At 42.9% G+C, this 27,318-nt stretch overlaps 2 protein-coding genes across 3 annotated transcripts in view; one reads left to right on the top strand and one right to left on the bottom strand.

The window, feature by feature from the left end:
- The first annotated feature begins 111 nt into the window (after nucleotides 1–111).
- Nucleotides 112–12,617, top strand: rmc1 (regulator of MON1-CCZ1). Of its 2 annotated transcripts, none has more exons than XM_041960985.1 (21): nucleotides 112–316; nucleotides 1,195–1,271; nucleotides 1,475–1,559; nucleotides 1,848–1,904; nucleotides 2,589–2,675; nucleotides 3,565–3,705; nucleotides 4,668–4,771; nucleotides 5,273–5,362; nucleotides 5,583–5,688; nucleotides 6,363–6,471; nucleotides 6,576–6,620; nucleotides 6,709–6,762; nucleotides 7,019–7,147; nucleotides 8,517–8,623; nucleotides 8,716–8,835; nucleotides 9,265–9,342; nucleotides 9,421–9,525; nucleotides 9,818–9,886; nucleotides 9,968–10,055; nucleotides 10,397–10,534; nucleotides 11,189–12,617. In XM_041960985.1, the coding sequence occupies exons 1-21, from the start codon at nucleotides 218–220 to the stop codon at nucleotides 11,263–11,265; spliced, it is 1,965 nt and encodes a 654-aa protein (XP_041816919.1). In that variant the 5' UTR covers nucleotides 112–217; the 3' UTR covers nucleotides 11,266–12,617. The 2 variants fall into 2 exon arrangements, with proteins under 2 accessions (XP_041816919.1, XP_041816918.1); XM_041960984.1 differs by having other exon boundaries at nucleotides 11,186–12,617.
- A 1,965-nt stretch (nucleotides 12,618–14,582) lies between these two features.
- LOC121623657 (ribonuclease inhibitor-like) overlaps nucleotides 14,583–27,318 on the bottom strand; it is a gene marked incomplete at its 5' end in the record, with an annotated part of 44,485 nt that continues 31,749 nt past the window's right edge. The window contains 6 exons of the mRNA XM_041961022.1: nucleotides 14,583–17,030; nucleotides 18,611–18,784; nucleotides 19,893–20,069; nucleotides 22,651–22,827; nucleotides 25,226–25,399; nucleotides 26,400–26,573. Coding sequence (XP_041816956.1) covers nucleotides 17,021–17,030; nucleotides 18,611–18,784; nucleotides 19,893–20,069; nucleotides 22,651–22,827; nucleotides 25,226–25,399; nucleotides 26,400–26,573 — 886 coding nt within the window. The remainder of the gene's footprint in view (nucleotides 17,031–18,610; nucleotides 18,785–19,892; nucleotides 20,070–22,650; nucleotides 22,828–25,225; nucleotides 25,400–26,399; nucleotides 26,574–27,318) is intronic.

The raw sequence follows: 27,318 nt of genomic DNA, 5'->3' as shown, positions 1-27,318 counted from the left end.
TTTAATCTGTTTATTCCGTTTTTGTTCAGTAGGTATTGAAATTAAAATTTAAGAACCGCCGAAGAAACATAAATATCCTCCGCTTTTATTCTGAAGACCCACACCGGAAGTGCGGTGGCCGCCAGTTGATGTGGACTCTTCCTGGTCCGTTTCTGCGGCTGTCAGGACGCTGAACTGCGGCTAAAACAGCAGTAAAGTGGCCGGGCTGAGCTTGAGGATGAGTGAGGAACATTACCTGGAGCTCTGTGAGAACCCGGTACAGTTTGAACATGCCTCCAGCGTCAACAACGTCTTCTTCGACGAGGCTAACAAGCAGGTGAGCTACTTAGCGGTTATGTGGCTAACCTAGCTCGGAGAGCTAGCTAGGTGACAGTTTTTAGCTTAAAGAACATTCAGTCAACAACAATTTTATTGGCGTCGGTTTCTATTTACTTTCTGTACAGTTTGCTGCGTGACGCGACAATTCAGTATTTTTAAGAAACGGTCGATAAGTTTGTAGACACGTTTAAAATAATCGACTGTGACAGTTTCAAGAAGGCAAAATAAATCCCTGCAGCAGTTTAATCAGAAGGATAACTGACATCAACAACTTCATTTTTAAACAAATATCAAACATTTGCTGCTTCCGGTTTCTCTGATGTGATTCTTTGCTGCTTTTCTTCGTTTTTGTTCGTTTTGATTCATTCAAGGACACAGAGAGAAGAATATGTTCTGTAGGTAACAGGTGTGATTTCCTGCCTTTGTAGCAGATGTGAGGATCATTTAAATTGGACTCTTTGGGAAATATTCAGCTCTTTTAATGAAGAAAAAGTTTCAGATGCCTCTGTCTTAAGCAGAAGTCCTGCATATAAATTCAATTAAACTTTATTGTCATGATGTTGTACTAATACTCTTGTGCACAGTATAAGAAAAAGCTTACACGGTAAAGGTACAGAAGTATTGAAAGTAGTCCCTTCAGTATTATAATGTATAATACAGTATTATTGGGTAATACAGAGTCACGACAATCTTTTATTAGTGTTTAACGTTTAGGACAATTTAACACTTCGGTGGACAGTAAAGTCCTATTTTATTCAGTTCTGAAGGGTTCCTCATCGGTTAATTAATCATCAATGACTTGCTGATCGTTACGGATCCACTGCAGGGCTGCAGTTGGTTTTCTAACACCTTTTATGCTCTGTTTTCTGGCTGCAGGTGTTTGCGGTGCGTTCAGGTGGAGCCACCGGGGTGGTGGTCAAAGGCCCGGATGACAAGAGCAGTGTTGCCTTCAGGTACATCAGCCTGTGTGGGAATATCTGAAGGGATTTATTAATAGGATGAATACGGCAACTGTCTGTGATAGGCTGCGTGGTGGACTCTTTATGACCTGAAGTTAATATTTACCCACTTTGTTTTGCCTCATCTGCATCAGGGGTGTGAAATGTGATAACAGCAATCACATGATGGATATTAATCATGTAATGTGTCTCCACAGAATGGACGATAAAGGAGAAGTGAAGTGCATCAAGTTCTCCATTGGAAATAAGATCTTGGCAGTTCAGAGAACATCAAAGTCTGTGGTGAGTTTTGCTGACTGTGCAGAACAAGATACTCATACCTCCTGGTTCAAGACCACCAGCTAAACATCTGTACTGCAATTTACTGTGAAGAACAGCCTCCACCAGATGTGGTCAGTTCTTTACAGCTGATCTGCTAAGTTGAGCCTCAAGAGCTTTAAAAAAGTAGAAATAAGGATTTACTGCTTCATGTTCTGCTGTACTGTTATTTCTTCATCATGAAGGAAGAAATGCAGTTTGTCTGGTCACGTGATCACGTGACCTGAAGTATTGATTTGTTGTTGTCTGTAGGATTTCATCAACTTCATACCTGACTATCCGCACACAGAGTTCACCCAGGAATGCAAGGTATGCTGCGTTATCTTCCTCTTGTTGGTTTTAATGTTCAGAGCAGAAGAACTTGGCTGAGCTGTGAGGAACGATCAGGTGTTTAAGAGCTCAAAGTTTAACGGCGGATAAAGAATATGAATCTAACCAGTTGGTTAAAACTTATCAACTTACAGTGATGATAGTTATAGTGTTCTGCTGCTAATATGGGGCAAAAAGCTTCATACAGAATCATTCTTATTGAAACTCTGTGTAAATCATTCACTTATAGTAATGAAGTGGTCCACTTGCAGTGTTAGACTGTAGTATTTCATCAATGACACATTTAAATTCCAGGATAATGTGCAGTGTTCCTCATGCACAGTGCGAAGCACCAATAATAATGTAATATAATAATAGTAAAAATATGATTTAAGATCTGATTTGTTTATTGAAGAAGTGCAGTTTCAGACGACTCTTATAATAATAATAATAATAATACACTATAATGTTTTGGACAATGTTCGGCCTTATGGATTCATTTGTGCTCAGTTTTTCTGAGTGTTTTCTTACTTTCGTCAACTTTTCTCAGATTAAACTTCTATTTAAACTTTAGGGAAATTAGTCGTTCGGAAAATCAGATCAGCTCTGTGATGTGCTTGAATGACTCTTTTGTGCATTTTGTTGTGTAAATTAACTGCATTTGTGCTTTATGTTGTCCTGCAGACGAAGAACGCTAATGTTTTGGGGTTCTGTTGGACCAACTGGAATGAAATAGTCTTCATCACTGACCAGGGAATAGAGTTCTACCAGGTAATCAGAACATCTCTCCAAAAGACAGATATCTGGAGCTACGAGGTTTCGTGTTGAACCAGTTCAATGTAGAGTGTGCCATGATTGTTCTCTATGTAATGTTTGGTCATTGTATAGTCTGTGTTTCCTGTTCCTATGGCTGTTTTGTGTTCTGAAATACAGATTTTTAGAGGACTTTTAGTTTAAAGGTGTAGCTTAGACCCTCAAGCTTAGACCCTCAAGCTTAGACCCTCAAGCTTAGGGGGCTGGTTTCATTTTTCAGTATTTGTACCGATGCGATACCTGAGTTTTGATACGGATAAACTGATAAACCACATAGCTGCCAAATCCACATCATTCAATCAGTTTTTCAGCATCTTTTTGATTTATAATTTGTCATGTTTTAGCTGTTTCTAAGGTGGAAAAATGAAGTTTTGAAGTCTTGTTGATGTGGGACTTGAAGCTTAGATCTAAATCTAGGAGAGCACAGAGACTTGTAACCTCAGATTTAATCCAGGGAGTTCATTTCCCAGATTATTAAACAGCGTTTCTCTTTCTGTTTTGTGCTCATTTAACTTCAAGAAATTGTTTCTCGTCCATTGATTTAAACGACAGTAATGAAGTCTGTGTGTCATCTGCATAGAAACACTCATTGTTCTCTCTGACGCCACCCAGTGGCAGCATAGTGAGAACAGTGATGGACCAATCAGCTCTCTGCGGCTCTCAGACACACGATCTCCAAGACTGACGTCAAACTTTCTCCCTTTGATGTTTGATTGAAACCAGTTTAACACACAGTCACAAAGACCAACCAGCTGTTCGAGACCATTGATTAAGATATCAATCGTAGGTCAATCGTATCATAGCTGCACTCAGGTGTATCATAGTGTGGTTTGATGCGTCTCCTCAGGTGTTTCCGGACAAGCGCAGCCTGAAGCTGCTGAAGAGTCAGAGCATCAATGTGAACTGGTACCAGTACTGTCCCGAGACGGCCGTCATCCTGCTGTCCACCACCGTGCAGGGAAACGTCCTGCAGCCCTTCGCCTTCAGGGTGAGCAGACACCGATCATCTGAACACACATTTTATTCATGCGTTTGTTTATTAAGTGCAGATTGTGACCATATGTCACATCTGGTCAGATGTTGAATTGGTTTCACTATTTGAAACTGTGCCGATTGTGTAGATCAGGGGTCGGTAACCAATGGCTCGCGAGCCAGATGTGGCTCTTTTGATGGCCGCATCTGGCTCGCAGACAAATCCTTTGCGCACGCGCGAGCCAGCGACTAGAAAGCCGGTTCGCAGTCATTTCAGTGGGAAAGTGGCAAACATACATGTCGTTGTGTCTATCTATTTATCTATCTATCCATCAATCACAAAGGCAACGCAGATCGGGTAGTGACAGGCACTGTTTAAGTGAGGCTGCCGTATTTTGCTGTCGAAAATAGCGGTCGATGGGCGCACTACAGTTTGTCGTTAATCCTGCTGTCAGATAACTAATTTTTGACACGCTTCTGAGAAGATGGCTAAAAGAAAAAAAGACGACGAGTATCGTACTTTTCAGCAGGAATGGACAGAAATGGCTCTCTCAGCCAAAAAGGTTCCCGACCCCTGGTGTAGATCTTCTGTGCTGGCGGGTTGAAGCATTGTAGTCCAGGACGAGCTGATTGGTTGTGCTGATATTGATCTTCAGGTGATTGCTGTTGCACCATGTGATGAAGCTCTCTATCAGTCTTCTGGACAAACGGTGCCCAAGTGAAGACAGCATGTTTCTCTCTGGACAATCATACTTATTGATATAGTGAGAAGTAACACCAACAAATACCTTTAATGAAAAAAAAGTCTGCACTACAGATATTATGAGTCTGGACAGACATGGATGTAAACTGCAGCCCGACTGGTTGGTGGAGGAAAACAACCACAAGGCTGTAGTTCTAGTTTAATATCAGCTTTTTTATTATCGTTTTTATTTTGCTAATAAATCAGCTTAATGTATTTTATTTTGTTCTTTCCAGAATGGGACCATGTCCAAGATGTCCAAGTTTGAGATCGAGCTGCCGGTCGTCCCCAAACCTGCCAAACTTAGTCTGTCGGAGAGAGACATCGCCATGGCAACCATGTAAGTTGTTCACATCTAGAGCAGGAGCTGTAGCGAGGCGCTGATCACTGGAGGCTGTCGAGGAGGAGGGTCCAAACGCTGGCTGTGTCTATCAGCTCCAGCTCCGATCGGCACTGACGCTCCGGACGTTGCTCGTTCGCTCGCGCTTCATCGTCGTCGTCATCTCATAAAAGACATTAAAGAGTAACCGTAGTAACATCGTCACTCCACGCTGCTTTCTGCTGTGCCCTGTTTTGTGGCGCGTTCGTGATGTCGAATGTTAAACACGGTCAAGTCGTCTGCTGAGTCCATCGCCTGTTTCAGCAGGTTTACCTGCGTTTCAAAAAAACCTGCATGTACGAACTAATTCAGGTGTAAAAATGGTTTAATCGCTCGCTCTGTGGCCACCAGTGTTCACTAACTGCCTGAGGTCTCATTATTATGTGCAGAAGAAGACAATACAGTTCCGATGCTACCATTTAGCTAGTGTGTGTAATGATTATTGACGTCCTGTCTCTGCAGTTATGGTCAGCTGTTTGTGATGTATCTGAAGCATCACTCAAGAACGGCCAACAGTCCCAGTGCAGAAGTGGTGCTGTATCACTTACCAAGGTACGCACACACAGACACACACACACACACACAGACACACAGACACACACACACACACAGTCATGACCCTGCAGGAACCGTTAACTTCCTGAATGACGTCAAACGTTTACATTCAAATGACCAAATCATCAGAAGGTTTGAGCTTATTTTAGCATTACAAAGTACACTGTGTGTGTGTGTGTGTGCACGTGCACGTGTGTGTGTGCGTGTGTGTGTTCAGGGAGGCTGCCTGTAAGAAGACTCACGTGTTGAAGCTGAACACGACGGGGAAGTTTGCTCTGAACATCGTGGACAACCTGGTGGTGGTTCATCACCAGAGCTCCCAGGTCTGATCATCTCTGTTATTCATGCACGTGCTCTTCAGTGTTTCTGTGCTGGAAAGTAACTAAGTACATTTACTCAAACGCAGTTTTGATGTACTTGAGTTTTTCCGTTTGTGTTAAATTGTGCGTCTACTTAATTACATTTATCTCTTCAGATTGAGATTTTACAAAGAAATCACATCATCAGTTAAATAATAGTTAGTCAGTATATAAAGTAATGCTAGTAATATTCAAATAATATCATATACCATAGTCGACTACTCTGAAAGGGACCGGCCGAATGAGTACTTGATACTTTAGGTACATTTTGCTGATAATACTTGTGTACTTTAACCTAAGTCAGAACTTGAAAGTAAGATTTGTACTTGTAACAGTATTTTTACATTGTGGTACTTTTACTGAAGTAAAACATGTGAGGACTTTGTCCACCACTTCTGAAAGTATATAGTTGTTGAGATTTGCTCCACTTTAACCAACATCAACAGTAAAAGTCTGCTCACATGTTGATTCATCAGTGATGATGATCCTATGATATAACGTGCAGATGTATTTATAATACATCAACATTAATTGAGCTTTACTAAAGTTAGCGATCTGAATACTTTTCCACCAGTGGTGTTTTTATACTGTGTGTGTGTGTGTGCGTGCGCTTCTGTGTGTGTGTGTGTGTGTGTCAGACGTCTCTGATCTTTGACATCAAGCTGAAGGAACCAGACTGTGCTGTGAACACACACCAACCCGTCCTACCTGCCAGGTCCATACACCCCTACAGGATACCACTGTCAGGTGCGCGCACACACACACACACACACACACACACACACACTCTCTCAGGTTATTTCCGGTGTTTCGTCTTTACTCAGTGTTGATTGTTTGGTGTGTGTCTGCAGGTCCTGCAGTTGTTCCCTCTCAGCCTCCAGTTCCATGTCAGCTCTGTATCCTTCGACCTCTCATACAGGTTTGATGGTGTTTTACTGCGTCACCTCCAACATTTCTCACACTGACCTTTAACCATCACTGCAGACTCTTCCTCCTGGAGCGTCTTCCAACCCGACATCATCATCAGTGCCAGTGAAGGTGTGGAGAAAACACACACACACACACTGCTAGCAGCAGCCTGTTTGTCCATCTGATGACTCGTCATCTGTAGTTTACGATCTTTTTACGATTTTCAGTTGCTCTTAAAGAAAACAGGACAAACAGATTTATCTTGTTTAAAAGAACAGAATGATGATGATGAAGCAGCAGATGTTGCTTCCTCCACCTTCCTCCATGATGGCAGTAACGAGTAACTTAAAATGTGTCTGTGTGTGTTTGTCCACCTGTGTGTCAGGTTACCTGTGGTATTTGCAGGTGAAGTTGCCTCCAACTGTCAACCTGCTGCAGGACAAAGGCAAACTGATGGACTTCCTGTTACGAAGGAGAGACTGCAAGATGGTTATTCTGTCTGTCTGCTCACAGAGTACGTCTGTCTGTCTGTCTGTCTGTCTGTCTGCACTGTGTCTGTCTGTCTGTCTGTCTGTCTGCCTGCACTGTGTCTGTCAGCCTGTCTGTCTGTCTGTCTGCTCACAGAGTACGTCTGTCTGTCTGTCTGTCTGCACTGTGTCTGTCTGTCTGCTCACAGAGTCTGTCTGTCTGTCTGTCTGTCTGCCTGTCTGTCTGCTCACAGAGTACGTCTGTCTGTCTGTCTGTCTGCCTGTCTGTCTGTCTGTCTGCACTGTGTCTGTCTGTCTGTCTGCTCACAGAGTACGTCTGTCTGTCTGTCTGTCTGCCTGTCTGCCTGTCTGTCTGTCTGTCTGTCTGCACTGTGTCTGTCTGTCTGCTCACAGAGTCTGTCTGTCTGTCTGCACTGTGTCTGTCTGTCTGTCTGCTCACAGAGTACGTCTGTCTGTCTGTCTGTCTGCCTGTCTGCCTGTCTGCCTGTCTGTCTGTCTGTCTGTCTGCACTGTGTCTGTCTGTCTGCTCACAGAGTACGTCTGTCTGTCTGTCTGTCTGCCTGTCTGTCTGCACTGTGTCTGTCTGTCTGCTCACAGAGTACGTCTGTCTGCCTGTCTGTCTGCACTGTGTCTGTCTGTCTGCTCACAGAGTCTGTCTGTCTGTCTGTCTGCTCACAGAGTACGTCTGTCTGTCTGTCTGTCTGCCTGTCTGTCTGTCTGTCTGTCTGCACTGTGTCTGTCTGTCTGCTCACAGAGTACGTCTGTCTGTCTGTCTGTCTGTCTGTCTGCACTGTGTCTGTCTGTCTGCTCACAGAGTACGTCTGTCTGCCTGTCTGTCTGCACTGTGTCTGTCTGTCTGTCTGCTCACAGAGTACGTCTGTCTGTCTGTCTGTGTCTTTCTGTCTGTCTGTCTGTCTGCACTGTGTCTGTCTGTCCGTCTGTCTGCTCACAGAGTCTGTCTGTCTGTCTGCATGTTTTGATCAAGGCGCTGCAGACGCATCGTGTCTGTGTCTGTCTGTGACGTTCTGTTTGACTCTTCCAAAGAAATGATGTCAAGAAACTCAAGTTTAACGATCAAACCACCAAGACAAACATTCAATTAGCAGTCAGCTGATTTCATTTTTGAGGCACAAGGAGCCTAAAAATTCAATCAGATGAGGAGAACGAACCTAAAGTTCAGAGGCTCTGCATCAGGTGATCTGTTGGAGGCTGACAGATGAGTGGTTCCAACAAAATTTGGGGTTAGAAAAGTTAAGCAAATCTGACCTGAAAACAGCCTAAAGCAACACCGAGTGAACAACTGAGGAGTTTTAGCAACAATGAAGAAGTAAAAACAAACTTTGGTGCAACGTCACTGAAATCACAGTGAAATCAAGCTAAACGTCTCGTTCTCAGTTCTGGAGGGCGGAGAGAAGGGGAGTCTTCCTGTCGTGGCGACCGTCTTCGACAAACTCAACCAGGTGTATAAAGAATACCTGGAGGCGGAGCAGACCTACACTGTGGTGAGTGATGTCATCTGCGAACACCTGGACGCAGCACACTCTCCCCTGCACGTGCGTTTGTGCTTGTGTATTTGAAACGTTGGCGTTCGCAGGCGATGGAGTCCGGTCCGAGCCGAGGCAGCGCGGCCCAGAAGCGCCCGGTCAGAACCCAGGCGGTCGTCGACCAATCAGACATGTACACACACGTCCTGTCATCGTTCACAGAGAGGAAGGTACATGAACACACACACAAACACAAACTGGACTTATATTGAAGACCTGTTTGTGATCATCAGATCCATGTGTGGACGTCAGCTGATGTTTCTGATGACAGTTTAGTTCGATCCGGATATTTTCAAACTAATTTGAATAAAATTTGAGTGACAAATATTCAAAGTGTTTTTCTTCTCTTAGAGCACAAAAACTCCAAAAAAGGCTTGATTAAGTTAAAAAGTTCATTAAAGGTTTTGTTACAAATGCAAATAATTTAATTATCAGACAAAAAAAAAACAACAGTCATTTAAAATAATGACATCTGGGAAGATTAAATCCAGGTGACGGTTTATTTTCCTTTGAGAATCTGTATTTAACAAACCAGAATAATCCATAAGAGACTGAGGATGAAATGAGATCCTGAGTCTGTGTGGGTCTGTGTTCTGCAGGGCGTCTCCCATAAGTTCATCATTGCGGTGCTGATGGAGTACATCCGCTCTCTGAACCAGTTCCAGATCACCGTCCAGGTAAAGCCCAGCAGAGCGATCTCGTGATCGCTTCACAGTTTCACACGTTCAGATTCTCACTGTGTTTGTGTCTTTCAGCATTACCTGTATGAGCTAGTGATTAAGACGTTGGTGCAGCACAACCTCTTCTACATGCTGCACCAGTTCCTGCAGTATCACGTCCTCAGCGACTCCAAACCACTGGTGAGTTCAGACCTGAACTGATCTGAAACCGGTCCTAAACCAGTTTAACTGAATTCTGAGATTTGAACTAGTTCTGTGCCTGTTAAAGAGCCAGATATTAACTCAATAAAGCTACACAGAAATAAGGTCTCAGGTTCTTGTGAACACTGTGTTAGTGGTGATGTGTTCAGTGCTTACTCCTCCACTAGTGGACATACTGTCATACACAAATAGATGATTGCGCTCGTTGAAATCAGCTGTTTAGTCCAAACTTTGTGTTCATTTCCTCGTTAAACTGCTTGTTTGTGTTCAGGCCTGTTTACTTCTGTCCCTGGAGAGCACGTATCCTCCCGCACACCAGCTGTCTCTGGACATGTTGAAGGTATCAAACACACACAGGCTTTAAATCATCACACACATTATTAAAATGCAATCATTTACGTTTACTTTGTGTGTTTTGTAGCGTCTCTCCACGGCCAACGATGAGATCGTTGAGGTTCTGCTGTCGAAGCAGCAGGTTCTGGGCGCGCTCAGATTCATCCGCAGTGTCGGTACGTCGATGTTAAATTTATCTGCCGGGATACAATCTGAACGTTTCTCAGCACGAAACTAATTAAAGCAGACGTCTTTTAGCTGCGTCCGATGATTTAAACAAAGCCTTTACAACGCGCCTGCGCTGTGACAGACAGGACTGAGAGGCAGAGAAACCTGCTCAGCTTGTCTGAGGCTGCTGAAGCTTCGTGGAACAAAGGGTGTAGATTTTGGCTTGCAGCATGGTTCCTGCACAGCAATCAGGAACTCTATGGACATACTTTAAGGACGTGAACACTGCTTTGAGACAAACATGAAAAAAAATCTGAACTTTAACGTCAACTGTTTTCCCCGGGAGCAGGCGGCCATGACAACGTGTCGGCCAGGAAGTTTCTGGACGCAGCGCAGCAGACCGGAGACCAGATGCTGTTCTACACCGTGTTCAGGTCGTTCCAGCAGAGAAACCAACGGCTGCGAGGAAGCCCCGGCTTCAACCCCGGTGAGAGGAAACACGCAGACGAGAAGTTAAACAGACACTGGTGTCTTACACATGTGTCCCTGCTCAGCTGGGTAGAGGTTCAGTCACGAATGCAGCAAGAGTAATGAGGCAACAGACTTTCATTCGTTCCTTCTCATAAAAGAAGAAATTGGTCTCCGTCATTGGTCCGTCAAGTCCAAATGATCAGTTATCAATGTTATAGTTTATTTTGTGATATGATGATCAACAAGTTGGCATCTCATCTGTATCAGTCACAGCCTGAGATTTCTCTAGTTGTATTTTATGAAAGCCCATTCTTTAAAAAAGAGGAAGTGTTTTTTAACACTACACTCATGAGACACTTATGACTCAGCTTTTACAGTAAAAACAAGAATAAAATAAAATAAAAATATCAGCAACTGAAATAATGATGATGATGATTATATTGATAACTGACAGAAATCCTGTGTTAGACACACAAGGTGCTTGAAATTCATTTGCTGGAGAGCAAAACAAGACATAACTACAGCAGAGAGGGTCTGTCATAAAGCCTCAGGGGCACATCAAGCTGTTTGAAACTAATTTAGTGTGTCTGTGTCTGTGTCTGTGTGTGTGTGTGTGTGTGTGTGTGTGTGTGTGTGTGTGTGTGTGTGTGTGTGTGTGTCACACCAGGAGAGCACTGTGAGGAGCACGTGGTTCACTTCAAGCAGCTGTTTGGGGATCAGGCTCTGATGAAACCCTCCACTGTGTGAACCACCGGGACCAAAACACACTTGGACTGGGTCTCCATCAGTTTGGACACGCAGGAAGTTCAGGAGACAACCTGAGGGGGTGACGAACCAACACCAGAAACAGATCGTTGTGGTTCAAATGGACACTTTTATCTTTGTACAATTAAACATCACGTCCTGGCTGCAGACACCTCTGTACTGTGGCATGTAGACACCTGATCCAGGTGTCTGGTTTATCTGCTGTCTGCAGGTTCGTCTCTTTGACTTGAGGCACACGAGAAAAACTAAAAACGTACAATAAATGATAAAGTCTAAAAAAAAGTATCAGCCAATAATAACTAAAATTAACATTTTGAAAAGGATCCCTTAATCCAACATTTGCACTGATACTGAAATCTGTGATACTGACCAGCTCTATCCACTGTGCTTTAATTGGTGTCAGCATTTATATCCGCTTGTAAGGGTCAGCATTTTTTATTTATTTTATTTTTTCAGCAAAATCTCATTTTGAATGTGGAAGAAAAACAAGACAATTCCAACAACTTGTTAATTATTTCTGATGAGGAAGCCTGGGAACATTCCTGAAAAGTACGTAGTAATAATTTTAAACTAGTTAAAAACCTTCAGTCTAAGAGTGAGTTGTTTACTGGTGAAATCTATAACATCAGGTCATCAACATCATTCTCACCTGTTAATTACAAAGAATTAAAATGACAAATTATTGTGACTGTATTCCCAAAAATATTTTGAAAATATTTACTTTAACTTAATTCTCAAATATTGCAACTGCAGTGTCAATACGCTCATGAAATAGTGCAACTTTGTTATCTAAAGATTCTGACTTTATTCTCAAATAACTCGATTCAGTTAAAAATCGTGGTCAGTGGTTTGTCATGACTGACCTGCTCCGAGTCATTCTGGTTTTCTTGTGTAGTCCAGTCAGAGATGTACCTGCACAGGTGATGAGACACCTGGAAAATGTAAAAATGTAGACGCCTAACCAGATTGCTTTGGTCACTTAGAAACAAAAAAAAAAGTGAGAAAAGTCATCACTTGGACACCTGTGAGCATGTCACCTGTTGTGGGCGGGGCCAGTGGCTGTTGGGATGCCTGTATGAATATTTTGTACATATGACATGAATGAGATGAACAGTAAACCTAACATGTTTATTTTAAAAAGAATTAAATATTGAGTACAAACCTGAACGTGTTAACAAAAGAAATATGTTCAAATGCTGTTAAATGATACCAAAAGTATAAATATATATATATAGTGTGTACATTATAAATGTTCCTGTCTAATTGGTCTTCTGTTTATCTTCTTCTCTCATTATATTTCACCTCTTGGCCAAATTATACACAGTTCAGAAATAAATTCACTGCTACGCTGATGATGCTCAGCTGTACGTGCCTGTAAAGGCAGACGATCATTCTCAAATGACTTATTTCGAGACCTGCTCGTCTATGGGGGGAAAACTGGATGCCACAGAATTTCTAAATTATGATAAAACTGAGATGCTGGTCATGGGCCTGCTCGCGCTGACGCCAGTTTGATCAAGTAACAGCAACTCTTGACACACTTTTTCTTGGCTTCACTTTATCGCCTCCCTATTCATATCAGATTAGACTTTAAGATGGTTCTGATCACTAGACAAGTATTTTTTAAATGGACTTACCTCTTCACACCTGTCTGACCCCTTTCTTAGTCCTTGTGACCTGCAGAGTGACCCCACTGCAGGCCACAGGTGGAAGTCAAGCTCAGCCAGATATCCAGCATGTAAGACAGGTTGATGAGAGGGTGAAACAGAGCCACAGGTACGATGTCAGAACTGGACAAGGGCGCACAAAGACAGTGTTACTCACCAAGGTCATAGTTTATACAGTTGTAGGGGTGCCGCCACCTGAGACCCCCTCCTCAGAGCCCCAGAGGCTTCTGAGTGAAGTGGAGTGGGCCACTCACCTGTTCCTGACACTGATCCACTTCCTGTGGCATGTGACAAGAGACTGCTCTGCTGGGAAAAAAAGATACGTCCAGTTAGATTTTGATATTAAAATTGTATTGCACACCTCTTAGGCGTTAAATGGTCTTGCTTCTAAACACATTTCTGATCTGCTGACCTGGCACGTGCCCTCTCGAACATGATGCTGCATAAATGAAGCCCTGCTGGTCACTCCCAGGTCTCAGTTTGTGACTCACCCGGGGACTCCACCGGGCACAGCTGCAACGTGCTCTTGGTCTGTCCTCAACGTGGCTTCAAAACTTTGGCGCGGCTTCGGAGTTTAATGGTTTCTTTTGTTGTCTGTTTTAAATTTTTCTTTATTATAGACAGGAGTCTGCACAGGGTGTTTTATTTTGAAAACCTCCGTTCCTGTGTCTGACATCCTGTCTGGCTCGTTCTGCTCTCTGCAGACTGACAGCATATGGGAGCATATTCTGTGCTGAGCAGAACGGAGACCTGATTCTGAAACGTAGACTGAACGCGCCTGATGGAGCTGTATGGATTGTTACAATGGCAGCGATCAGATCCGTCGGACGCTTTGCGGACAGAACACGGAAGTTAGGGGTAGGGCTTAGGGGTGACGGATGATGTTTTGTTGAGTTGGAAACATTACAGTTGAAGTGCTGACAAGTGACTCACCAACCCTGTTTTGAAATGGGAGAAAATATCTGAGTGTCAGACACACTTAAAGGGAGGGACTGACAGCCTGTTTCTGTCTGTGTCATGTTGCGAGTCTCTTACCAGCAGACATCTCTGCTCGTGGAAAACAAAAGCGCCTTCATAAATCAAAGTCATCATGAAATCTCTCAAAGGGGTGGAATCTATCACAGAGAACGCGTTGCCAGCCTGAAACAGCTGGTAAAATTTGCTCTTTCTTATCCTCTGGAAACTATTCGCCATGCCAACCAGAACATATTTACATCTACTGAGGACTAGGTGAAAGATTTAAGTTGTAACTTATACTGATGTTGGAACTATTTTAGCTGATGCAATCCTGAAAACATTATTAGCGTGTAAACTCCATCTTAAGATAAGATAGATGACTTTATTAATCCCCAGCTGGGGACATTTGGGTATTACAGCAGCAGGTAATGGCAGTTGGAGAAAATAGCAACAGACAGAGAAAATACAAAATACAAGCTGGCTATATATCAATCAATCAATCAATCAATCAAAATGTATTTATACAGCACTTTACAACACTCAAGGTGACCAAAGTGCTTTCTAGTTAAAAACAAACAGTAAAATTAGAAATAAAAACAGATTAAAAGAAAACAACAACAGAACACATGTCAGGGAAATAACAAACAGATAAAATCTAATAAAATAAGATGATAAAATAAAATGTCACCACATTACTGTGTATTAAAAGCCAGTCTGAAAAGATGTGTTTTGAGCCGAGTTTTGAAGAGGCCAAAGTCTGTGATGGTGCGCATGTCAGGGGGCAGTTTGTTCCAGAGTCTGGGCCAAGCGACAGAAAAGGCTTGATCCACCTAGATTTGTGGACCTTAGCACCCTGTTTGGGTTTCGGACAGAGAGAAGCTCTGTCAAATAAATAGGAGCTAGGCCGCTGAGGGCTTTAAAAACAAAAAGTACATTTTTTTAAATCTATGTCACTGTCATGCAGTCTGTGAGGGACTGAAGAGCAACACTTTTGGTTGGGAACACTGGTAAATACAGCTGGAGGTCATCAGCGTAGCAGTTAAATGCTAAATTATGTCTCGCTATAATTGACGCCCTGCGGCAACATATAAAGTGAAAAAAGCAAAGGTCCCAAAATAGAGCCCTGGGGAACTCCACAAAACAAAGAGGCAACAGAGGAGGACAGGTCACCAATCATGACAGAAAAAGTCCTGTTGTTTAGGTAAGAATCAAACCGCTTGAGTGCAGTACCACGGATACCAACATAATTATTTAAGCGGGACAAGAGAATGGAATGGTCCACTGTATCAAATGCTGCCGTTAAGTCAAGCAGCACAAGGACAACAGGACGTTTGGCATCAACAGACACAGCTATGTCATTGTGTACTTTAAGCAGCGCAGACTCTGTGTTATGCCGTGATCTGAACCCAGACTGGAATTTTTCCAGGATAAAATAATTTTCTAAAAATGCCTGTAACTGGACAAAAACTATTTTCTCAAGGACTTTTGAGATAAAAGGCAAGTTAGAAACAGGTCTAAAATGAGATAAAACATTAGCATCAAGATGTGTTTTTTTAAGAAGTGGTCTCACAACAGCATGTTTAAAAGAAGCCGGAACACATCCTGAGCTAAGGCAAGTGTTCATTAAAACCAAGAGGACAGGCCCAACAGTAGAGAACACCTCTTTAAGCAATTTTGTTGGGAAAACATCCAAAGGGCAATTTGTTGTTTTCATGTGTTTCACTACATCAGCAAGGGATGAGAGGGAGATGGGCTCAAAGTGGTCAAACGCTGAGGAGTGTGGGGTTGTAGCAGACTGGTCTGGTCTGGTCTGATGCTGCTGCTGCTCAGCGCTCTCACAGACATCACTTTGTCAACGAAAAAGCGCAAGAAGTCCTCACATGTAGAAACAGTGGCGTCAGACAGAGGACGAGAGTGGGGGCTCACAACGGAATTAATGGTACTGAACAACACACGGGGGCAGTGTCCATTAGTCGAGATAATGTCGAACGAGGACGTACGTGTACTGAGGAAAGAACAGTGAGGGGGGAGAGGGGGGGCTCAGTGAACCACGTTAATCCACGTTTCCGTCAATAAGAGGAAATCCAGCACGTGTGTTGAGAAGCAATCGTTCAGGATAAAAGTTTCATTTGTCAAAGACCTCGTATTAATGAGGGGGACGCGCACTGGTGTGTGGTCGGTTCGCTTGGAACCACGAGCAACAGGACAGAGATTTTGCTGCACGGAGCCTGGTCTGTAGATGCTGACCCGCCACGGGCGGCTGGGATGTGTGTAGCCGGCATCTGGAACAGCTGATCGGAGCCAGCTGACCTCCGAGGAGCACCGCACAATGAAGCCGTCAAATTCCCGGGGTAACCGCAGCAGGTGACGATGATCGTACTCCGAGGACTGTGCCAGGCAGACTCTCAGTCGAACAAGGACTCCGCTTCGTTTCCCCCGCTTTCTGTGACGACGTTTGCGGGGCGGAGGAACAGGCAGACGCCGCAGGTAGTGGGGCACAGACGCCAGGAACGGTGGGAGCATCTTTGACTGTCCACTACAGTCGTAGAACGTAGACTTTATCGATCATACAGCAGCAACGGTGACACATTATTTACAAAAAGTGAAATTAAGAGCAGGAGCAACAAAACACAGAGCAGAGGTGGACGGCTCGCCATACACAAAGGCGCCATCTTTGTCAAATACATATATGTACATTTATACTATTGAGTATATAAAGTCCAGGTTCCAGGTGGAGGAGGTGTGAGAGTGAGGAGCAGAAGGAGTGGAGGAGTGTCTGCAGAGACTGTGTAGAAGGACAGAGGTGATGATACTCTGTCACATCCACAGCAACACACAGGGAGGATGCTGGACTGGACACTGTGTCTGACAGTGGAGCTGATCTCAGAGCAGTTCACACTGCAGCACTGACACTCATCTCCACTTGTTGTGGTTCCTCTGTCAGTCACTGCTGGATGAAGCTCTCCTCTCCACTCTACCTCCCAGTAACATGGCCCAGTCAGAGCCTCTCCACCCACAAGCTGCTGCTGCTGCTTCAACCTCTCTGGATCATCAGGACGCAGCCGATCGGCTCTCAGCCAATCACCTTTCTGATCGCTCACGCTCAATCACGATCACTTCCATCTGATGAGAGAAGAAGACAGACAACAGAAGTCATGAATCAGAGTTTACAGAGACTCCTTCATCAGCTGGCAGTCAGTGATGCAGCACATCCAGTATAAAGAGCAGCAGGGACTTCAGTCCTGTTCAGACCAGAAGTGGAGCGGCTGTGTAGCGTAGCCAGCTTCCTCTCAGCTCTCATGTTAACGTGTTGGAGTGAACACACTGAGCTGGAAGCTCACACACCTGCAGACACTTTGGCCATCAAGCCTGTTTACTCTGCACATTTCACTCAAGTACACAGTGGAAATAAAGTGCTGAGAGTCCCTGAACGCATCATCACTGCAGAGACACAGATATTCACTGTTCACTGGAATGATGCATTTACTGCTGTTAAGGTTCAAAGCTGCTAACAACCAGAGTCTCAGTCACATCTGAATATTTCATCTACTTTAGAAATATCACAGGACAAACATGTAAATATGGAGTCTGTTATAAAAATATTGGGACAAATGGACAGATGCATATATATACTGGTACAGCTGGTCTGACAGACAGGGATCAGCTATATATGAACATGTTCCTCTCTGTGGAAATCTGATGAAGAGTATACAGACATGACCGTGACGTGTTTTAACGTCACTGTTTTCTGTTCTTGCTTTGTTTTAATGCTCAGTTTTAATATTGTCGTTATATTTTTTATTTTTCTTAATATTCCATCATTGTGTTTTATTTGAAAGCCCTTTGTGCTCGATGCTGGTCAAGTGCCGTGGAAATAAAATCCTGACAGTGAAGTAAGTATCAATGAAATATTAGCTGCCCCCGACTCCTCTCAGTTTATCACCCTATACTTCAGCCACTCTACTAATAATATGAAGTTAATATTCAGCAGTTTTTAACGAGGCTAATCACACCCACTGTGAGGTTCTGCTGCAGAAGTTCTACATTTCATTCCATGTTTCACCCATTTTACACAAACAACACAGCGTTGTGTTTGATGGGTCGACGTTAACCAAGTCAAAAAGTACTGTTAGCCAGTATTTAGCCGGTGTTCACTCACTTACAGACACTCATACGTTTTCATACACCGGCCACATGGTTACTAAATGTAATGATGGTTCTTTGAAATGAGAGCCAGAGATGTGCAGGCTTCAGTCACACTGATCTGAGAGCTGTGACAAACATTAACTGATCAATTCTTTAGTGCTGAAATGAGAGAACAAACAGTTTGAGATCAGATTTGATGGTACAACAGTTTGATGAAGGAGGACCTCTGTCTCTATACAGCTTGTAATGCTGTCAGCTGTAATCCAGCTTTATTTCCTGTAGACATGAACACAACAACAACAGTCATCTGCACATCAACTCAAACACATGATCACAACAAGATTCTGACTCCTCTGATTGGCTGACTGTTCTCTCTCTCTGTGTATCTGTCCAATCCTGAAGCCTGTCACCATTCTCCTCTCACAGCTTCACTGAGGAAAGCAGCTGCTGAGAAGGTTGGAGGTTTACAGGAAATACTGGATCTGTGCTTTGATACTAACTGTGTTTAGAACAAACCTGCTGAGACCAGCATGGACTGACTCCAACCCTCTACTGACCTCAGAGTCTTCAGTCTACAGTCTGGACTCTCCACCAGATGAGACAGCAGCTTCACTCCTGAATCCTGCAGGTCGTTTCCTCTCAGGTCCAGTTTTGTCAGATGGGAGGGGTTGGACTTCAGAGCTGAGGCCAGAGAAGCACAGCTGATCTCTGACAAACTGCAGCCACTCAACCTGAATAAAGAATAAATGATGAAGATAAAAATCCATTTCTAATCCAATCAGATGTGTTCAGGTTGTAAATGTGCAGCTCAACATGACTCTGTCCTAATCAATGAGCTTTGCCCTAAAATCAGTCCAGTGACTTTGTCATTGTGTTATTGTGGATCATCATAATGTCAGATTCTACAGACATCATCCAAATGTCACCACAACATTCATACAGCTGTTCATGTCAACACAGATCAATAACATGCTGCTCATCTCACTCAAGTCCACATATTGATCCTTTAAACAGCTGTGTGTGTGTGTGTGTGTGTGTGTGTGTGTGTGTGTGTGTGTGTGTGTGTGTGTGTGTGTGTGTGTGTGTGTGTGCGTGCGTGCGTGTATGTGTTCCTGTGTGTGTGAGTGAGTGAGTGAGTGTGCGTGTTCCTCTGTGTGTGTGTGTGTGTGTGTGTGTATTTGTTCCTCTGTGTGTGTGAGTGTGTGTGTGAGAGTGTGTGTGTGTGTGTGTGTGTGTGTGTGTGTTCTGAAGGATCAATATCAATCATCAGTCATTTTTTGTGAAAACACATTAAAATCATCAGAAACTAAAGAAATATTTCCACTTCATCAAGTCAACTTGATCAATTGAAACAAATATTAGTTCAGAGGATCTTCTGGATCCAGATGTGAACATTTACCAAAAATCATCAACATTCATTGACTTGAACAACTAACAGTCAACATTTTCTACACTTTCTTTAAGAAGCACAAATCTTTGTGACTGAAGACTAAATTTACTTCAACAAACATGAAAATATCAACAAAAGCTCATTTAAAACGTGACTGATGGAAGTTGTGTCTGAACAGAAATGAGCTTCAGTTGTTCATTAAACATATTTTCATTCTGTTTTTAAATGTCTCTTTTCATAGTTGATCTGTCACATGTTTTGCTTTCTCTGCAACACTCAGCTTTTATCTTTACCTGCGTTCTTTCAATTCATTTTCTGTTTCCTGTTTTTATTCTGTTTTCAATGTAAAACACTTTGAGCTGCATGTTTTGTACAAAAGGTCTTTTATCAATAAAGTTTATTATTATTATTAAAGATCGACAATAGTAACAGAGAGTCAGTGAACTGACCTCAGAGTCTTCAGTCTACAGTCTGGACTCTCCAGTCCAGCAGACAGCAGCTTCACTCCTGAATCCTGCACCTTGTTGTTGTAGCTCAGGTCCAGTTCTGTCAGATGGGAGGGGTTGGACTTCAGAGCTGAGGCCAGAGAAGCACAGCTGATCTCTGACAAACTGCAGCCACTCAACCTGAATAAAGAATAAATGATGAAGATAAAAATCCATTGATAATCCAATCAGATGTGTTCAGGTTGTAAATGTGCAGCTCAACATGACTCTGTCCTAATCAATGAGCTTTGCCCTAAAATCAGTCCAGTGACTTTGTCATTGTGTTATTGTGGATCATCATAATGTCAGATTCTACAGACATCATCCAAATGTCAAAGAAGAGCCATGTCTCTCTTACTAGGAAGCCTGATCTGGTGCTTTCGAATGAACTCAACAATTTTTACAACCGTTTTAACAACTGTAATTTTAATGAGGAACTGTCGGTTTTTAAAAATGTTGTCTCCTCTCAGAATATCGTTGTCGACAGGGGCAAAGTGTGTAAACTTTTCCGGGGAGTCAAGGAAAGGAAAAGCCCTGGCCCGGATGGCATTGGAGGGCGTGTTCTTAAGAACTGTGCTGACCAGCTGTCAGACATATTTACTTTTATTTTTTCAATGTCCCTCCAGCTTCATAAGGTCCCCTCACTTTGGAAAGACTCCATTATTGTCCCAGTTCCAAAATCTGCATCCCCCAAATCACTAAATGATTTTAGACCCGTGGCATTAACTTCCCTAGTCATGAAATCTTTTGAGAAGATTGTCAAGGAAGCACTTCTGACCTCTGTTCAAGATAACCTGGACCCACTGCAGTTCGCTTACAGGTCAGGCAGACGTGTTGAGGATGCATTAGCCACCCTTTTAAATCTTGTCTTGACTCATCTTGAGGGAGCCAAGACTTTTGCTCGTCTTTTATTTATTGACTTTTCATCAGCTTTTAACTGCATACAGCCACACATTTTAGCAGAGAGACTGAGGGACTTCCACAGCATTGATCCTGGTCTAATAGCCTGGCTAATGGACTTTTTAACAGAAAGACCACAACGTGTGAGGGTAAATGGTGTTTTTTCAGACACTCTCGTCTCCTCCACTGGATCACCTCAGGGCTGCGTCCTTTCACCATTACTGTTTGTTTTGAACATGAACGAGTGCCGTAGCCAACATGTGGGGCGTCACATCTTGAAATTCGCAGATGACTCAGTAATTATGTCCTCACTGAGCAGTGACGACCCTGACCATGGCCCTGTAGTGAAGGAATTCACAGACTGGTGTTCCTCATCTTTTATGTGTATTAATGTGTCAAAGACCAAAGAAATGGTGACAGACTTCCGCAAACATCTGTCAGCCACTCCTCCTCTCGTCATTGAGGATCAAACCGTTGAGCTGGTCCATAATTATAAATATCTTGGTACTAACATTGATGACAGGCTGTCTTTTGATCTCCATGTCGATGCTGTTTGCAAGAAGGCCCATCAACGCATGTATTTCCTCAGGAAATTGCGGAGTTTTAATGTTGACTGCACTTTTATGAGAATGTTTTATTCTTGTTTTATTGAGTCTGTTCTGACATTTTCTTTGATTTGCTGGCACGGCTTACTTTCCCTCAAGAACTAAAACAGACTGCAGGGTATAGTGAGAGTGTGCAGCAGAATTGCAGGCATTGACCTCAATGATCTTGCTGACATGTACAAGCTAAGGACCCTGAATAAGGCCCGCTCCATTCTCACTGACGAGTGTCACCCTTTGGTTGGTGAGTTTGTGCTGCTCCCGTCAGGCCGCAGGTTCATCCTGCCAAGATGCAGGACCAACAGACTTAAGTACTCTTTTGTCCCTGCTGCCATAGGTCTTCAGTACAAGTGACTGACTAATGTACTGTCCCATCTATTATTTCCTCTGTGCAATATGTTGTTGTTTTTGTGATTGTTGCCTGTTTTTGTTACTGCTGGCTGTAGAGCAATTTGCCCCACGGGGACAATAAAGACTCCTTGAACCCCTTGAATGTCACCACAACATTCATACAGCTGTTCATGTCAACACAGATCAATAACATGCTGCTCATCTCACTCAAGGCCACATACTGATCCTTTAAACAGCTGTGTGTGTGTGTGTGTGTGTGTGTGTGTGTGTGTGTTCTGAAGGATCAATATCAATCATCAGTCATTGTTTGTGAAAACACATTAAAATCATCAGAAACTAAAGAAATATTTCCACTTCATCAAGTCAACTTGATCAATTGAAACAAATATTAGTTCAGAGGATCTTCTGGATCCAGATGTGAACATTTACCAAAAATCATCAACATTCATTGACTTGAACAACTAACAGTCAACATTTTCTACACTTTCTTTAAGAAGCACAAATCTTTGTGACTGAAGACTAAATTTACTTCAACAAACATGAAAATATCAACAAAAGCTCATTTAAAACGTGACTGATGGAAGTTGTGTCTGAACAGAAATGAGCTTCAGTTGTTCATTAAACATATTTTCATTCTGTTTTTAAATGTCTCTTTTCATAGTTGATCTGTCACATGTTTTGCTTTCTCTGCAACACTCAGCTTTTATCTTTACCTGCGTTCTTTCAATTCATTTTCTGTTTCCTGTTTTTATTCTGTTTTCAATGTAAAACACTTTGAGCTGCATGTTTTGTACAAAAGGTCTTTTATCAATAAAGTTTATTATTATTATTAAAGATCGACAATAGTAACAGAGAGTCAGTGAACTGACCTCAGAGTCTCCAGTCTACAGTTTGGACTCTCCAGTCCAGCAGACAGCAGCTTCACTCCTGAATCCTGCAGCTCTTTGTTGTAGCTCAGGTCCAGTTCTGTCAGATGGGAGGGGTTGGACTTCAGAGCTGAGGCCAGAGAAGCACAGCTGATCTCTGACAAACTGCAGCCACTCAACCTGAATAAAGAATAAATGATGAAGATAAAAATCCATTTCTAATCCAATCAGATGTGTTCAGGTTGTAAATGTGCAGCTCAACATGACTCTGTCCTAATCAATGAGCTTTGCCCTAAAATCAGTCCAGTGACTTTGTCATTGTGTTATTGTGGATCATCATAATGTCAGATTCTACAGACATCATCCAAATGTCACCACAACATTCATACAGCTGTTCATGTCAACACAGATCAATAACATGCTGCTCATCTCACTCAAGTCCACATATTGATCCTTTAAACAGCTGTGTGTGTGTGTGTGTATGTATGTGTGTGTGTGTGTGTGTGTGTGTGTGTGTGTGTGTGTGTGTGTGTGTGCTGTCAGTGCCGTAGTGCTGAGCGAAAATGGAAAAGGGACAAACTGCATTAGACTAGATTATTCTTTCTGTCATAAGCCTCGTGTCCTGTTTAAGACCATTGACTCGCTTCTCAATGCCCCTCAAACTGTCTGTATTGAGTCCTCCCCTGCTGTGTGTGAACATTTTCTTCACTTTTTCATTGACAAGGTTGCCTCCACTAGGGCTTTAATCTCACCCCCTGCATATGACTCTTCAGTCTGTGTGCCCTGCTCTGCTGTCTTTGACAGGTTTGAGCCTGTAACTCTGTCGTCGTTACAGAAGACTGTTGGTCAGTTGAAGCCCTCAGGTTCCCCGGATGATGTGGTCCCTCCCCGACTATTAAAAGAGGTTCTCCCCACTATAGGGTCCTCTGTTCTGCCACTCATCAATAGCAGTTTGTCCTCAGGTGTGGTCCCTGAAAAAACATGCAGTAGTGCAGCCTATGATTAAAAAACCAGGACTAGACACTGCTGTTCTTGCAAATTATAGGCCTATTTCCAAATTGCCTTTTGTCTCAAAAATCCTTGAGAAGATAGTTTGCAGACAACTAATGGCATTTCTGGAAGAGCACAAAATTCTTGAGGTCTTCCAATCCGTTTTTAAAACCCTGCACAGCACTGAATCAGCTCTTCTCAGAGTTTTTAATGATATCTTTTTAGCCACTGACTCTGGTGACTGTGTTATTCTTGTGCTTTTAGATTTGACTGCTGCATTTGACACCGTGGACCATGAACTTTTAATCTCTCATTTAAAACAGTGGGTGGGTATCAGGGGCACAGCACTCGAGTGGTTCAGGTCATACCTAGCTGATCGAACTTTCTGTGTCAGCCTTAGTGACTCTGTGTCCTCCTCTGCTCGTCTCACATGTGGGGTCCCACAGGGCTCAGTCTTAGGTCCCCTTCTTTTCTCTCTCTACTTGCTCCCACTGGGCTCCATACTTAGGAAGCATGGGATTTCTTTCCACTGTTACGCAGATGACAGTCAGATTTATGTCCCTCTCAAAAAGAGGGATGAACATTCTGTTGGACGACTACTTAGATGTCTCGATGACATAAAGGCCTGGATGGCTATGAACTTTTTAAATTTTAATGAAAAAAAGACAGAGGTGATGGTTTTTGGTGGCACCAGTGGGCCCCCATTTGTAAATCTTGGTTCCATATCCCAGTATATTAAGCCCACCGTCACAAACCCTGGTTTCAAAATGGACATGGATCTCAAGCTTGACCATCAGATTAGCTCTGTCGTTAAATCAAGCTTCTTCCAGTTGAGGCAGCTGGCCAAACTTAAATCAGTTCTTTCCAGGCAGCACTTTGAGACAGTAATCCACGCCTTTTTGACCACTAGGCTGGATTACTGTAACGCACTTTATGTGGGGGTTAGTGGGTCCTCCATCGGCCGTCTTCAGATGGTGCAAAACGCAGCTGCACGTCTTTTAACTGGCACACGCAAACGTGAGCACATTTCTCCCATTTTAGCCTCACTACACTGGCTGCCAATACCTTTTAGGATACATTTTAAAATTCTTTTATTTACTTTTAAATCCCTCATTGGCCTCGCCCCGCCCTACCTCTCTGAGCTGCTGCAGCCTTATTCACCCCCCCCCCCCCCCGCTCTCTCGGGTCAGCTGATCAACTCCTCCTGAGAGTACCAAAAACCAGGCGCAAGCTGTGGTGCCTTTGCTGTAGCAGCTCCTAAACTCTGGAACGATCTACCTCTCCATATCAGACAGGCCCCCTCACTGTTTTTAAATCCCATCTGAAAACCCATCTTTTCTCCTTGGCTTTTGACACCTTGAGATGTTGAATGTAATTATTATTTTATTCCATTTTTTATTCATTGTTTTATTGTTATTTATTTTATTGTTTTACTGTATTTTATTTCTTTAATTCTGTTTTTATTTATTTTTTCTGTACAGCACTTTAGTCCACCTTGGTTATTTTTAAAGTGCTTTATAAATAAAGTTGGATTGGATTGGATTATTATTAAAGATCGACAATAGTAACAGAGAGTCAGTGAACTGACCTCAGAGTCTTCAGTCTACAGTCTGGACTCTCCAGTCCAGCAGACAGCAGCTTCACTCCTGAATCCTGCAGGTTGTTGTTACTCAGGTCCAGTTCTGTCAGATGGGAGGGGTTGGACTTCAGAGCTGAGGCCAGAGAAGCACAGCTGATCTCTGACAACCTGCAGTTCCTCAACCTGAATAAAGAACAAATGATGAAGATAAAAATCCATTTCTAATCCAATCAGATGTGTTCAGGTTGTAAATGTGCAGCTCAACATGACTCTGTCCTAATCAATGAGCTTTGCCCTAAAATCAGTCCAGTGACTTTGTCATTGTGTTATTGTGGATCATCATAATGTCAGATTCGACAGACATCATCCAAATGTCACCACAACATTCATACAGCTGTTCATGTCAACACAGATCAATAACATGCTGCTCATCTCACTCAAGTCCACATATTGATCCTTTAAACAGCTGTGTGTGTGTGTGTGTGTATGTGTGTGTGTGTGTGTGTGTGTGTGCGTGTGTGTGAGAGAGGGAGAGTGTGTGTGTGTGTGTGTCTGTGAGTATGTGTGTGTTCCTGTGTGTGTGTGTGTTCTGAAGGATCAATATCAATCATCAGTCATTATTTGTGAAAACACATTCAAATCATCAGAAACTAAAGAAATATTTCCACTTCATCAAGTCAACTTGATCAATTGAAACAAATATTAGTTCAGAGGATCTTCTGGATCCAGATGTGAACATTTACCAAAAATCATCAACATTCATTGACTTGAACAATTAACAGTCAACATTTTCTACACTTTCTTTAAGAAGCACAAATCTTTGTGACTGAAGACTAAATTTACTTCAACAAACATGAAAATATCAACAAAAGCTCATTTAAAACGTGACTGATGGAAGTTGTGTCTGAACAGAAATGAGCTTCACTTGTTCATTAAACATATTTTCATTCTGTTTTTAAATGTCTCTTTTCATAGTTGATCTGTCACATGTTTTGCTTTCTCTGCAACACTCAGCTTTTATCTTTACCTGCGTTCTTTCAATTCATTTTCTGTTTCCTGTTTTTATTCTGTTTTCAATGTAAAACACTTTGAGCTGCATGTTTTGTACAAAAGGTCTTTTATCAATAAAGTTTATTATTATTGTTTAAGATCGACAATAGTAACAGAGAGTCAGTGAACTGACCTCAGAGTCTTCAGTCTACAGTTTGGACTCTCCAGTCCAGCAGACAGCAGCTTCACTCCTGAATCCTTCAGGTTGTTGTTACTCAGGTCCAGTTCTGTCAGATGGGAGGGGTTGGACTTCAGAGCTGAGACCAGAGAAGCACAGCTGATCTCTGACAAACTGCAGCGACTCAACCTGAATAAAGAATAAATGATGAAGATAAAAATCCATTTCTAATCCAATCAGATGTGTTCAGGTTGTAAATGTGCAGCTCAACATGACTCTGTCCTAATCAATGAGCTTTGCCCTAAAATCAGTCCAGTGACTTTGTCATTGTGTTATTGTGGATCATCATAATGTCAGATTCTACAGACATCATCATGCTTTTGGCGCCGTCCCAGGTGGCAGCCTGTAGCAGCAGCTCCCGTTGTGTTTTTTAAGTTTCGTTTATTTGTCCGTTCGTTCTTTTTTCTGTTTTTCTGATCAATCACAACTTGTTTGTTAGAGTTGTGACAATGTCTGGACTTAAGTTTGCTACCCTTCTCCGTGTTTTTCTTCTACTTTCCCTGCTTTTTGTAACTCGGAACTATCGAGCTAACGAGCAAATCAGTTCAACCAGTTTTTTAACAGGTTTAGCTCACCTCCTGCCACCTCTCAGACGCCCCCTGCCTCCCACACACCCACACTGTCCCAAATGGCTCGCACCAACCTCCAGCATTCTCCTGCACATCACCCCTCCATCTGTCCCCCCTCCTTCTCCTCCTCCTCCCCTTCCCCCACTGAGGACACCAGCATTAACCACCCAACGGTGACTTCAGGCCAGGTAAAGAGGCAGCTGGAAAGACTCAACCAGCGAAAGGCAGCAGGCCCTGATGGCATCACGCCTAGGATCCTGAAGACCTGTGCTAGCCAGCTGTCTCCTGTACTGGAACATCTGTTC

Source organism: Chelmon rostratus, chromosome 20 (genome assembly GCF_017976325.1).
Source record: "Chelmon rostratus isolate fCheRos1 chromosome 20, fCheRos1.pri, whole genome shotgun sequence".
In the NCBI taxonomy this organism is placed as follows: domain Eukaryota; kingdom Metazoa; phylum Chordata; class Actinopteri; order Chaetodontiformes; family Chaetodontidae; genus Chelmon; species Chelmon rostratus.
Note: the sequence above shows the minus strand (reverse complement) of the source record. Positions and strands in the feature narration are given on the sequence as shown.

Excerpts from the sequence above, each read along its gene's own strand:
- rmc1 (XM_041960984.1), top strand. The coding sequence starts at position 218 with ATGAGTGAGGAACATTACCTGGAGCTCTGTGAGAACCCGGTACAGTTT. Across the intron at positions 4,772-5,272 it reads GACATCGCCATGGCAACCAT|TTATGGTCAGCTGTTTGTGA; the intron begins GTAAGTTGTTCA and ends CTGTCTCTGCAG. Across the intron at positions 5,363-5,582 it reads GTGCTGTATCACTTACCAAG|GGAGGCTGCCTGTAAGAAGA; the intron begins GTACGCACACAC and ends GTGTGTGTTCAG.